This window comes from Vitis riparia, chromosome 11, assembly GCF_004353265.1.
Source record: "Vitis riparia cultivar Riparia Gloire de Montpellier isolate 1030 chromosome 11, EGFV_Vit.rip_1.0, whole genome shotgun sequence".
Taxonomy (NCBI): Eukaryota; Viridiplantae; Streptophyta; class Magnoliopsida; order Vitales; family Vitaceae; genus Vitis; species Vitis riparia.
Genome location: NC_048441.1, coordinates 14,638,753 through 14,651,957, shown reverse-complemented (window position 1 = coordinate 14,651,957; position 13,205 = coordinate 14,638,753). Strand labels below are relative to the sequence as shown.

At 35.3% G+C, this 13,205-nt stretch overlaps 2 protein-coding genes across 2 annotated transcripts; one reads left to right on the top strand and one right to left on the bottom strand.

Annotated features, from left to right (window-relative positions):
- The first annotated feature begins 6,648 nt into the window (after positions 1-6,648).
- Positions 6,649-7,728, top strand: LOC117925552 (transcription factor MYB82-like). Its single transcript, XM_034844590.1, has 3 exons — positions 6,649-6,815; positions 6,916-7,045; positions 7,156-7,728. Exons 1-3 carry the CDS (start codon positions 6,680-6,682, stop codon positions 7,559-7,561), a joined length of 672 nt encoding a protein of 223 aa, XP_034700481.1. The 5' UTR covers positions 6,649-6,679; the 3' UTR covers positions 7,562-7,728.
- An 892-nt stretch (positions 7,729-8,620) lies between these two features.
- LOC117925007 (GTPase-activating protein GYP7-like) lies at positions 8,621-12,819 on the bottom strand. The gene is made up of 2 exons (XM_034843787.1): positions 12,740-12,819; positions 8,621-8,843 (listed from the first exon to the last, which is right to left on the bottom strand). Exons 1-2 carry the CDS (start codon positions 12,817-12,819, stop codon positions 8,621-8,623), a joined length of 303 nt encoding a protein of 100 aa, XP_034699678.1.
- Positions 12,820-13,205: the final 386 nt, after the last annotated feature.

Here is a 13,205-nt window from a genome sequence, read left to right as displayed (position 1 = left end):
CTATGAAACGACCTAAAGCCGTGAGACGCTTTGTGATGCATTGCAATTCTTTTTTTTTTTCTATTTTGAGTGGGTGTTTCGAGGATGGATTTCACTTGAGCCAAACTAACTTTAATTCCCCTTTAGGTTATCATAAACCCTAGAAACTTCCCTATACTGACGTCGAAGGCACACTTAACTGGATTGAGCTTCATGTTGTATGCTTGTATAAGACGAAATGCTTTTTCCAGGTGTTAGACGTATTTAGCTCGGGTTTTGCTCTTTACAACAATGTCATCAATGTAGACTTCTACAGTTCGATCAATTAGGGGTTTGAAGATTTTGGTCATTAGTCCCTGGTATGTAGTGTCAACATTCTTGAATCCAAACGATATGACTTTGTAACAATATAGTCCTTGTGGTGTGATAAAAGTTGTTTTCTCCTAGTTTGGGTGGAATATAGGGATCTAGTGGTATTTGGAAAAGACGTCTAGAAATGAGAGCATCCCATCTCGGATGTGGCATCAACTATCTGATCTATCAAGGGCAAGAGAAAACTATCCTTTGGGCAAACAACATTTAGGTTGGTATAGTCAACGCAAACTTGCCACATCCCCTCTTTCTTTGGAACTACCACTACATTCGCCAACCAATTTGGATATTTGACTTCTCTGATAAATTTAGCTGCCAATAACTTGTCAACTTCCGTCTGGATGATTTTTTGACGGTCTGGATGAAAGCGCCAGACTTTTTGCTAGATAGGCTATAAGGTAGGTGAGACATTGAGCTTGTGGAAGGCCACGACTAGATGGATTCCCGACATGTCCGAGTGAGTCTAAGCAAAAATGTCTTTATTGCGCTGAAACATATTTCCTAATAGTTCCAGTTCATCTTGCGCAAGTAAGGAACTAGTGTAGGTGATTTGATTCGTGCTATGTGAAAGAAGTAATGGTTGGAGCGGATCAACTATGAATGGATCTTTCTTTGTCGGGCTTAGTAATTGTTATCGTTCTATTGCGTTTGATGGCTCTAGGTGCGCCTTCTTACTGGTCGGATGTTCAAACTCTAGCACCACCTGATAGCATTTTCGTACGACTAGCTAGCTGCCAAGGATCCCACTTCCATGAGGTAGCTCACAATTTGATGGTACGTAGAAGGAATGTGTGAAATCAAGGTTTGGTTAATATCAGTTTTGATGATAACAAAACAAAGTTTAGAACTAATGATTATATTTCAAGTGTAATTAGGCAAGACGATTTCCAAAGTGGAAATCACAAAGACAAATCAAGCCAATGAAAAATCATGAAGAAGAAGACCACCTCAAAGAGAAGTGTTTTTTAAGATCCAAGCTTCATAAGATCTCTTTGTAAGGTTATTGGTGCACTAGGATTTTCATGCATTACATTCTTTACTTATGCACCAAAATCATTCAAGAGTTATTTTGTTTTAAATATTTTAAAATTGGATGATTTCATGTTTTCAACTAAAACCTTGTATAAAATGTTTTTCAAACTTGTTTAAAAATGTTTTAAGTCGAAAAAACTGGTTTTCGGGGCCAAAATGTTGAACCGGTTGAGGTACCGGGCCAATCAACTCAACCGGCCAGGGTACCAGTCGATCGGTTCCCCTTGCTTGGTCGAGGTCCGGTTGAGAAATGCTAAAAACACTCTTTCTCATTCAGTAGCCTTCCTTTCCCGGTCGAGGTATCCTCCTTCCCGCTGGACCTCTAGTCAAGATCCGATTGAGGTCCATTTGAAGCAACGATAACCTGCCAAAACATTAAATGCTTCAACGGCTAATAAACTGGTCAACCCCTAACTTGACCGATCGAACCCCCAATGGCTAGTTTAGTTATTTTCTTCTATAAAAAGGCTCTAAATCTTTATTGTTCACGAGTTCAACCTTCTCAAACATTTCTTGAATATATTTGAGCCTTGGAAGAGTGTTTTTGAGTGCACCATTGGTCTAAAACTTGCATATCATTAGTGCACCATTCAATCCTAGTTTTCTTGTATCATTTGAGCCTAAAGTTTTGTACTAGGATTTTGTGAAATTATTTATATATATTTAAGAGGAAGAATCTAAGTATGAGGTATCACTTAGGGATTCTCAAGTGTGGGGTATCACTTGAGAGGTTGTTCAAGAGTGGGGTATCTCTTGAGGATTGTAAAGGGTGCTTGGAGCCAAAAGTCCAAGAAGGTGGATTGGAACCATAATCCAATTGTATTGCTTGAAGGCTTAGTTTGGAAGCCTTGAATTAGTGGAACCTCAAGCTTGGGATCGAAGTTAGAGGAGAGTGAATGTAGGTCGGGTTGCGCCAAACCACTATAAAAATCTTGTGTTTGCATTTTCTCTTTCCTACTCTTTTACTTTATATGCAATTGTCTTTATATTGTTTTATTATATACTTACATATTTTTGTCTCTTACATTCACATAGTTTAAATTTGAAAAAAGAGACCATCACCCCTTTTCACCCCCCCTCTAGGGTGATTACCATAGGTTAGATTAACTTAATTTTTCTAACTGCTATTGTTCTATTGTGTTTGATGGCTCTGGGTGTGCCTCCTCACTAGTGGGATGTTCGGTCTCTAGTGCCACCCGATAGCATTGTCGTGCGGCTAGTTGGCTGCCAAGGATCTCATTTTTGTGAGGTAGCTCACAATTTAATGGTACGTAGAAGGAATGACTTTCATTTTGTGAATTCATGCACGTCTCATAATGACATTGTATGGAGACAGATTGTTGACCATTGAGAACCGCATGCTCAATGTGAACGGGCCAACGTGGATAAGCAACATAACATCGCCCAGAGAGGTTGTTGTAACTCCATTGAATCCGGATAGCAGACGTCTTGGATTCTCTAAGGCAAATGGTGAGTTACCCATTTGCATGTAGGTCAAAATTTGCAAGAGATCGGCTGAACTGCTTGGATCAACTAGGATTTTCTGCATGTCAAATTTGCCTACCCCCAATGTTAAGATCAAGGCTTTTTCATGAGGTTACGACACCCGATTGAAATCTATAGGAGATAAGGTGATTGTGTCGTCAATTGGACGCACACTTCCTTTTGCGAAGGTGCACTGGACGAAGCTAATCCGTTCTTTTACAGAACCTACAGAAAGCAACCTTTGCCTTTGCCGCCTCGAGCTGTACTTGTCATCTATTGAACCTCCATGTATATAGTTAATGATAGTCCTGGGAGTTTTCGAAAATGCAGGGGCTTAGGCGACTGCCTTTGGTGCTGCTTTTCTTTGCCCGCTTGTTGTGCGAATGTACTGTTTAAAGTGCCCGACCTTGATGAGTTTCTCCACCAAGTAATGCAGACTCTTTCATTGTTTAGTGGTGTGACCATGATCCTTATGGTAAGAGCACCTTCTGTTCTGGTCCTATCTATCCGGATCTTTCTTGATTGGCTTCGGTCATCTGAAGTTCGATAGGTCATGGATCTGTGGGAGAATTTTCTCATAAGAGATACTTAGGGGTGTGAGTATCTCCTACAATTGTTGTCGGTTTTCTTGCCTTCTACTACCTTGCATCGTTTGGTTAGAAGGCTTAGAACTCATTGCCTTATCATTCTTGGTCGGTTGATTGGTGACCTAGACTTGTTGAGAGGCCACTCGGACATCATCTTCGAGCATAGAATACTTGTCTGTTTGCTTGAATAGGCTACCCATTGTTATGGACGACTTTTTTGCGAGGGACTCGAAAAATGGAATGCTTGGGCTGATATTTCACTTGAAAATCTGTAGGATGACGTTTATACTGTAGGATTCAACTTGAATCACTGTTTGCCCAAATCACTTCATGAAATCTCTTAGTGTTTCATTTTCCTACAACTTGATGTTCTGCAGGGTGCTTATGTTATGCTTTTGGCGAGTGAAACATAGGTAGTGACTTACAAAGGCTTCCAAGACGTCTCGAAATGTGTTTACGGAATTCTGCAGAAGGCGGTGGAACTAGGAGAGTGCTTGGCAATGTAAGCTGGCCGAAAATACTTTGCACATCAGTGCATCGTTCCCTATGTCGAGGGTCATGAGCTACTTGAAGTGTATGATGTGGTCAAACGAGTCAATCGTTATGTTGTACATTGTGAATTTAGGCAGTTCATAGCTAATGATATAGGGGTCGAACGATGTGGAGAACATGTCATCTAGCCGTTGACTGATAGAGTCAAACGAGGCTTGCGTTGCTGGCATTCTCACCTCCTGCTGCCTTAGTGGTTGAGGGGGCCATCTGGATGTGGTTGTTGTGGCTGGTTGACCTAGATGTACTCTTAGGGTTTTTGACATGCTCAACTGTGCCTCCACGCTTAGTGCTTGAGGTCCTAGTCAGGCTTGCATCTTGTCAGACAAATGTGACCCTCTACTGTACCTATTTTCCCTTGATTCCTAGGTGGAGTCAGTGCTTTCATCCGGTTGCGTTTGACGAGCTGGCGAAGACTCATCCTCAAATCATCTCAAGTAGCTGTCGGAGGAGAACTCTATGCCCCTGAAGAAAGATGCCTCAACAGTTCGTCTTAAGGTTGTTTGCTGGTTTTGAGTGTGTCGACTTCGAGAGTAGCCCATTGACATTTAAGCATGTAACTCTTTGTTATCTTATCTTAGTCATTTCTTTTGGTGAAGCAAAGTCTGCATCCGCCGCTCATTTTCTCGTTGGCGTTTCTCCATCATTTCGCACCAAACAAAATAGTCTTTGTCACCCATAGCTGATGATTGGTTTCTAGAAGGTGTTGACATCCTTAGTTGGTTCCCATAGACGACGCCAATGTTGGTGTTGTGCCAACTCAATGTAGGTCCATCTAGCTTCAGTAGACTCAGATGGATTGCTTTCCTACACAAAATGATGTCTGGACAAATAGTCCGGACACGCCCCTTCAAAGCTTAAGTCAAAATCTAGTGAGAGTGAATCCAACTTTTTGAATGACTATGTATGCGTGCTTTTTTCATACCTCTGGAGGGATTTTTATATAACGTATGACACCATCATCACAGTGTTGATTGTGTATTTATGTCCTTCATGCGCTGATGAATGTCGTTGGGACATATACTATGCCTTAATAAAGTAGGCAATGACATTATCTTAGCGTGAATTAGGCAATCATACCAAACAAGAGTTGTTGATTGTTGTCATTTTTGGTTGTGGTGCAAAAATTTCGAACCGTATCATTGACTATGCATTTACGTTTGCCAATGTCATCGATTGCATGAAACAACTGGTGACATTGATTTTTGGGTGTAAATGTCGTTTTGATTATCACTCAGGCATTAGTGGTGATTTTTCATCCGTTTAATGCCTGGAATTTTCGATTGGGTCGATGTGTCTGTTTGGATGTCCCAATCGACTTAGTTTATCCGTCTAGAAGTCTCCTATCGACTTAGTTTGTCCATTCTATCTAGCATTATGGAAAAAAGAAATCTGTTTTTCCTCTTGTGTCAGACGAAACTTATCTTGGTTTAGACGAATTGCTCCTAAAAGAATTATCTATTTATCTTGGATGACCAAAAAATCTTGAGCCTACAAAGGACACGTGGAGAAAAGCCTACCACAATGGTGTCACTCTCTTCCCTGCCTGCTGTGCACACTCCAAAAAGACAATTATACCCTGACTTTGTACTTGAAAAAGTGAGGATGATAAACCTTTGGATATTCGTGTCAGGCGGTGGATCCCAAAGTAATCAAAGCTAGGAATCAAGAATAGTCTTGGATTTGTCATTTTATATAATCTGCATTAAAAAAAAGAAAAAAAATCACATTCAATCTCTTAAAACACAATCTGTCTTCCACACTTCCTAAATTTTTTGAAATATATGTTAGCACTCTTATCAAGAACGGTCTTTTATTTTTTTAATATATATACACATATAATTGTTAATTCCTAAAATATATTTAAAAATAATTATTTTTCCAAAACACATTTTTATTGTTTTTAATAGATTTTCTGAATTATTTTAAAATTTAATTATAACAGTATAGAAAATAATTAAAAGTAAAATATTTATTTTAAAAAGTATTTGAAAACATAAAAATTAAGTTGAAAATATTTTAGAATTTTAAATATATTTTTATTCAAAAAAAATATAAGAAAACTATTTTGAAAAATTATCCTCAAAAAATAGAAAATTATTTCTTTTTTAAAAGACTGTCTTGAAAAACTTTTAATTCAAAATAAAAATATCATTTATTTTGTTCAACCTTTTATGAGGACCTTAAAGCTAAAAACTCAAGTGCGATTACTGTGAGGGAAAACGAGGCACACTTGCAACCCACAACCCCTTTAAGGGCTCAGGGAGTTGTGCATGTAAGAAAGGTAACCTACTTATGAGTTTTCACTTTAAAATTAATCAGCCAGCGAACATATCATATCCAACATTGGTGTTTTTGTGTATGAATTTTTTTTTTTGTAAAGTAATGATAATTTTGATTTGTTTTTTCTTAGACAACCCAAAAGTTAGATGTGGAACAGAGATATGCTTTTTGAGGGGTTAGTATATCAAGGAAAGCAAAAGTGGAGAAGAAGAGGGCCCTCACGTCAATCAAAGGTTGTAATCCATGCACGAGTGGAGAGTGCAACTCAGTGTGGCGGACCACCTCTTTCTCTATATAATTATTTACATTCCTTCTCTCTCTCCTACCATCCAAATCTTTCTGTGGGTGAGAGAGAGAGAGACGTCAGAAAAGAGAGGGACTTTGTGTTTGTAATGGAGGAGACTGGAGGACTTGTGCCCAAGCCAAGCGTGAAGAAAGGCTTGTGGAAACCGGAAGAGGACTTGCTTTTGAAAAAATATGTGGAGGCTCATGGAGAAGGGAAATGGGCTACTGTTTCTGAAAGATCAGGTGATGAAGCTAGCTCCTATATGTATACACCTTTCTCTCTCTCGGTAAATGTCAATGCATGTATGGGAAAATTACTGAATATATATTCTGTGCCTTACAGGATTGATGAGGGGTGGGAAGAGTTGCAGGCTGAGATGGAAGAATTATCTGAGACCCAACATAAAACGTGGAGAGATTTCCAAAGAGGAAGAAGATCTTATTATCCGGATGCATAAGCTTCTCGGAAACCGGTATATTCTGCTTGCCAAGCTCTCAACAAAACCAAGTTGATGTGATATTCCTCGATTTGATCAGAAAAAAGTGATGAGTACATTCCAATGTTTTCTTTTGTTTTGTGTAGATGGTCTCTGATCGCGGGTCGCCTCCCAGGTCGAACTGATAATGAGGTGAAGAACTATTGGAATACCCATTTGAACAAGGGACGGTCCCGAGGCAAAAGAAAGAGCCCCAGCAGTGATGATGACGATGGAAACAAGAGACACCGAGGATTGCCAAATTCTCAGCCTGTCTGCGACGGAAGTCCAGAGAAGAGCAGTGAAGGATCCGATGGAAGGAAAGAAGAGGAGTCTCATAATATTCTTGATAATAATCCCAGGATGGAAGATACAAAGAGCCTCAACCATGACATAAAATCTCCATTGCCGCCAAGTGTGGAGGACACAGCATTCTTATTTTATGCTGAACCCTTCATATCCTTCCCAGATCCCTTTGTTCTATTTGAAACATTGGGGGAGATGGAGTGGTGAAGGCACCCACTCACCGTCACAACCGGAGGAGGGCATGAAGCGACTGCCGTGTCCTGGGCTGTTGAGTGTTGAATTATGATTGCTGTTGTTGAATGTTGAATTATGTTGGTTCTTTTTGTTTTCTTTTCTTTTATTTTTTATTTTTTCGGTTTATATAAATATTTTATATACAAAATATATATATACATGTAATTAGCAAAGCAAGGTACTTTTCCAGGTATTCCCTCTCTAAGGCAAATTAGTGATGACTAATGAGAGTCGGATCGACATCATTATGGGTCACTGAAAAAAATGAGGTGGGCCACTTACCCAGTTCAGTGTCCTTAATATCCATCCCAAGTACTTCACGATGCGACAATGGCAAGAAGTTTAAGAACATCACCTGTATGGTGAACTACTAAGAACACGCTTGGAAGTCTGAAAGTGAAACTTTTCAGTTTGTTTCCTCTAGTATTCAATACCTACAGTATATCCCGATGGTTGCGAAGAGCAAAATGGACTGATTGCAAATGTGACCAAAAACACATCAAGGAAATAATAGGCAACAAAACTGGACCAATCCCAAACACCAAGTAATATTGGAGTAATCACAGATTTCCAAATAAAAGCAACTGAACTGAATGATCAAAACAGAGGTAAAATCATAAAGCTGTAGAAATCCACCTTTTTTTTCCTGTTATTTTTCAAATTGGCTGCAAATCAAACTTGGCTTTATAGTAGAACACTCCACCCAACACGTTTACAGCTTTTTTTAGCACTTGGGCAATAGGGATTGAATGGGAGAAGGTAACAGAGGCCCGCACCAGAATCAATTGCTTTCCATTTCCCACATAAGAGTCATTTGATGTAAGGAAAGGTATAGATTTCATTAAAGCTTGATCTATATGAATTTTTTTTTTTTAAAAAAACGAGAATTTAGGTAAAGCAGCGACCCGCTGCCCTTCATGTTTGAAATATAAAGCTGATAAAATCCTCCCATTTACAAAATGCAGGAAAGAGTTGCCTTAACACTTGATAATAGAGAATTGATAAATTCTTTCCCAGGGGAGGGTTCCATGCTCATAAAACATCGTCTTGTTGTGGGTATAGTAAACCACTGTCAATTGGCAATGAAGGTGGAGTTCCTGGTTGGATACTAGCTGCACCATTCTCACTGGCACATATGCACAGAGCCTCTGCATCCCTGAGGATTGCGTCCAGGTCGATCTGTCCTCTCAGCTCGTTTATGAATTTCAGGAGTGTGTCAAAACCCATCTGCTCTCCCATTATATTGTCACGGTACCTATAATACCCGGGTTTTTAACGACACAGCAGATTCCAGGAGCATTTCATAAAATTGTGAGTCAAATCATAAAAAAGAGTTGTGAAGATACTCGTGTTAGTATCTAATTGGGAGAGAATTTGGAAAAATCGGTCAAAATTAAGTTAATAATTTGAAAATTTTGCCACGTCTGTAGTAAGGAATAGAAATTTTAGAAATTAAATTTAGAATTGAAAAAAAATTTAGTCATCAAATAATTGAGGTTAGGTTTTGAAAATTTAAATATTAAGTACGTTACGAGAATTAATTTAATTATTATCAGGTAATTATAAAAAAAATCGTAATAAGAAAAACTTGGTAAAAATTTATATTATATCAAATTGTTATAATGGATAATTAAAAAGAAATTGAATTTAATTTTATAACGAATCAATTTGGGTTTTATAATTGGAATTTAACTTTATAGAATTACGAAACATTAACCGGAGTTGAATTGAAATTAAATAAAGAGTAAATTATGATATGTAAATTTAGAAGAAAAAAAATTATATATATATATACAAAATGGGTAAATTAATTAAATGTGAATTTTATGAATTTAACTTTTGAAAATTTGATGCGATTGAATAATTTGACAAATGAAGTAAATTAAATAAAAGTTATATCAAAGAGTTGAGAAATTGATTTTTATAAATTGAATTATAATTAATTAAATTTTTGTTGGTAAATAAATATTAATAAAATTAATGGGTTAATGGTTATTACAAATTTCAACTTCTTGGTTGCCGAAAAATTATTTTATGTTTTTAATATTTTTATGAAATTGAATTTTGTTAATAGTTAATTATATCATATTTTAAGTGAATTTCAGAGTAAAAATGTTTCGGGTAATTATAGTCAAATTATACTTTTTAAAAAGCAGATCTATAGTAAATTAAATTACGATTACGGTAGTATTTTTCGTGAGGTGGAAAATCATAAATTGAGTTTAATTCATAATTATGGAAGGTGGAATTAAGATTAATGGTTTTAATTTAAGGGAGAATTGTGTTTTGGGCTCAGCTGGGCCCAAAAATTAACAAAAGGTCCATATAACTCTTCAAATTGAATTGAAGAATATGAAATAGTAACGGACAAATATACCATTTAAGAACACATATAAAATATTTTATAAAATTAAGTTAAATAATTTTTTTTCAATAATTTTTTTTTTCAAAAATACTAAATTAAATAAAAGTGGTTTTCAAAAATATTAAATTAATTTTTTTTTCAAAAATATTAAATTAAATAATTTTTTTTAAAAAATATTAAATTAAATAATTTTTAAAAAAATATTAAATTAAATAATTTTTTCAAAAATATTAAATTAAATAAAAAATTTAAATATTAAATTAAATAAAAGTATTTTTAAAAAATATTAAATTACATAAAAGTATTTTTTAAAAATATTAAATTAAATCAAAAATATTTTTTAAAAATATTAAATTAAATCAAAAATATTTTTAAAAAATATTAAATTAAATAAAAGTATTTTTCAAAAATATTAATTTTTTTCTCAAAATCAACAAAGGGCATTTTTGGAAATACTGAAGGATAATATCTTTCAACTCAATTTTTATACTTTTATTGAGTCTTGGGCTCAATTTGAAGAGTTACACGGACCTTTTGTTAATTTGGGGCCATTTACCCTTATAATATAATTTTCCCTTAATTTAATTAAGAGAAATGGCGTGCGTGACATTTTTTAAATTGTTTAATATATATAAATATCATAAGTGGCTTGGTGGCGTGGGAGTGTGAAGAAAGAAAAAAATAAAAAAAATGAAGTGAATTGAAAAAAAATATGAAAAAAAAAGAAATCAAAGCTTTTGGTGTTGGGCCGTGGGCCGGGTTAAAAACAAAAGGAAATGGGATTTTAAAGAGGAAAAGAGAAAAGGGAATAGGAAGTGGCAGAAGGGTCTCGACGACTATGGAGAGGATTTTCCGCCGGATCTTTGGATGGCCTAACGTCATTCGTTTTGCATGAAAAATTGAGGAGGTGTTCTATACTCGATGAGAGAAACGATTCTACAATGGCCGATCTTGATTTTAACGGTCTGATTTGTAGATATGTGATAGGGAACCTAATCCTAAAACTTTAATTAAATATGTTTTTTCTTGAAAAAAAATTATAGATCTTGTCATTTTGAGTTAAATAGGTAATGTTTGTGTTGTAGGAAGTTTATTGGATGATTGAGAATTTTTTTGAAATTTTTGTGATGTCGGAAAAATTTTGTTTGGTTAATAAATGATTGTTTTTGGGTTGTTAAAATTTGTGGAATGTCGAAAAATTATAAAATTGTGACATATGCTATAATTTATTGATATGTGAATTTTTGAGAAAATTTTGGAATATTTTTTGTGATTTTATTGTGAAAAAATAATCATGTTTGATTATTGGAATGATTGGAAAATTATAAAATTGTGGTATATGTTATAATTTATTGATATGTGAATTTTTGATATATTGCTGAAATATTTTTGGTGATTTTATTGTGAAAAAATAATCATGTTTGATTATTGGAAATTATTGAAATGGTTAGAAAATTATAAAATTGTGGTATATGTTATAATTTATTGATATGTGAATTTTTGAGAAATTTTAGGAATATTTTTGGTGATTTTATTGTGGAAAAACAATTATGTTTGATTATTGGAATGGTTGGAAAATTATAAAATTGTGGTATATGTTATAATTTATTGATATGTGAATTTTTGAGAAATTGTTGGAATATTTTTTATGATTTTATTGTGGAAAAATAATCCTGTTTGATTATTGAAAATTATTGGAATGGTTGGAAAATTATAAAATTATGGTATAAGTTATAATTTATTGATACGTGAATTTTTGAGAAATTTTTGGAATATCTTTGATGATTTTATTGTGGGAAAATAATTATATTGAATTATTGGAATTGTTGGGAAATTTTGGAATTATGGCATGATTGTAATTCCGATGATATTGGTGATACATATGAATGAGAGTAATTAACCTCATGGCATGCATTTGCATCATGGTTGTGTGAAGAAGTAATAAAAAAATGTGAAAAATGCATGAAATGGCAAAAGAAAGAGAAAAATGAATAGTGATGAAAAGTAAAGGCCCGTGTGAGGCGAATTAAGAAGGGAGAGAGATCCCTAGAGTGAAAGACCCAAAAGTTTACCTCAGGAAGATTCCGAATGGGGAGTGTATTTGAGTACGGACACATATCCTTCGGTGAAAGCTCGAGAACAATAGTGCATTGTACGATTGTGTGTTACACGTTCATATGCATTTTATTTAATTGTTGAATATTATGGAATTATATATAATATTAGAGATTAAATTATGTGGCTTGATCAATACTGTTGAGATGCTTCTTTTGTGTTCTTTGAAACTTAGTAATCTCCATCAACCCTTTGGGTGTTAGGCATCTTATTGAGCAATGTGGAATGCTCACCCATTCATTTTTACATGTTTTTAGATACAGATATCACTCTTGGGGATCCACAGATGGGGTAGGAAGGGGACTTTAGGATGCCCCTAGAGCGGCCTAGTGGAGGGTGTTGTATTTGTTGTGTTTGTGGTACTGGATTTTGTTTTGAGCAAACTCTGGACTATGTACTATAATGAGACTCTATTTTGATTAAACTGTTCAACTGTGAACTTTTATTTTTATACTGTAATGATAATTATTATATCTTGTTGCTTTTGAGTATTGATTAGTATGTTGTTAGTTGGTGGGAACTCTAGTGTGATTTATACGTGGAGAGAAAAAAAAATCAAAATGTTTTGGTTGATTGCCAGCGTGGAGTAAGAGAAACTCTTAGGATCAAACCTTTAACCTGGGGTCATGGACCAAATTTTCGGTCGCCTGGAATTTGGGTAATGACAATACCCCTTCAAGATTGCAACACATACATACAAGTGCAGGTGTTCAGACAAATAGTGTGTCCATAGCACCTCCCACAACCTCATGGTTTTCTCATAGCACCTCCCACAACCTCATGGTTTTCTCATATTCAAATTCTCTGTCATACGTGCAACATTTACTTCAGGACAGATTAAATAAATGTAAGAGTAACATTTGTAGGGATAGTATATTATTTATCCCGACAGTTTTTAGAGTCACACTACATTATTTATCAACACAGATATCTGGAAAAGCAAAAGAAACATATTGTAATTTAAGGGTATATCCGGAGCTTATATCTTCCACATGAGGTGGGGACTGGAGAGACAGAGAGAAAACTTTGACATTGCAAAAAGTTGAGTGTGCATGCCATTTTGGTCTCGATTGAAATTTGGCCCAAGGCGTTCCGTCAGAGCCACAGAACACCAAAATGATTCCGCCTCATCGTTCA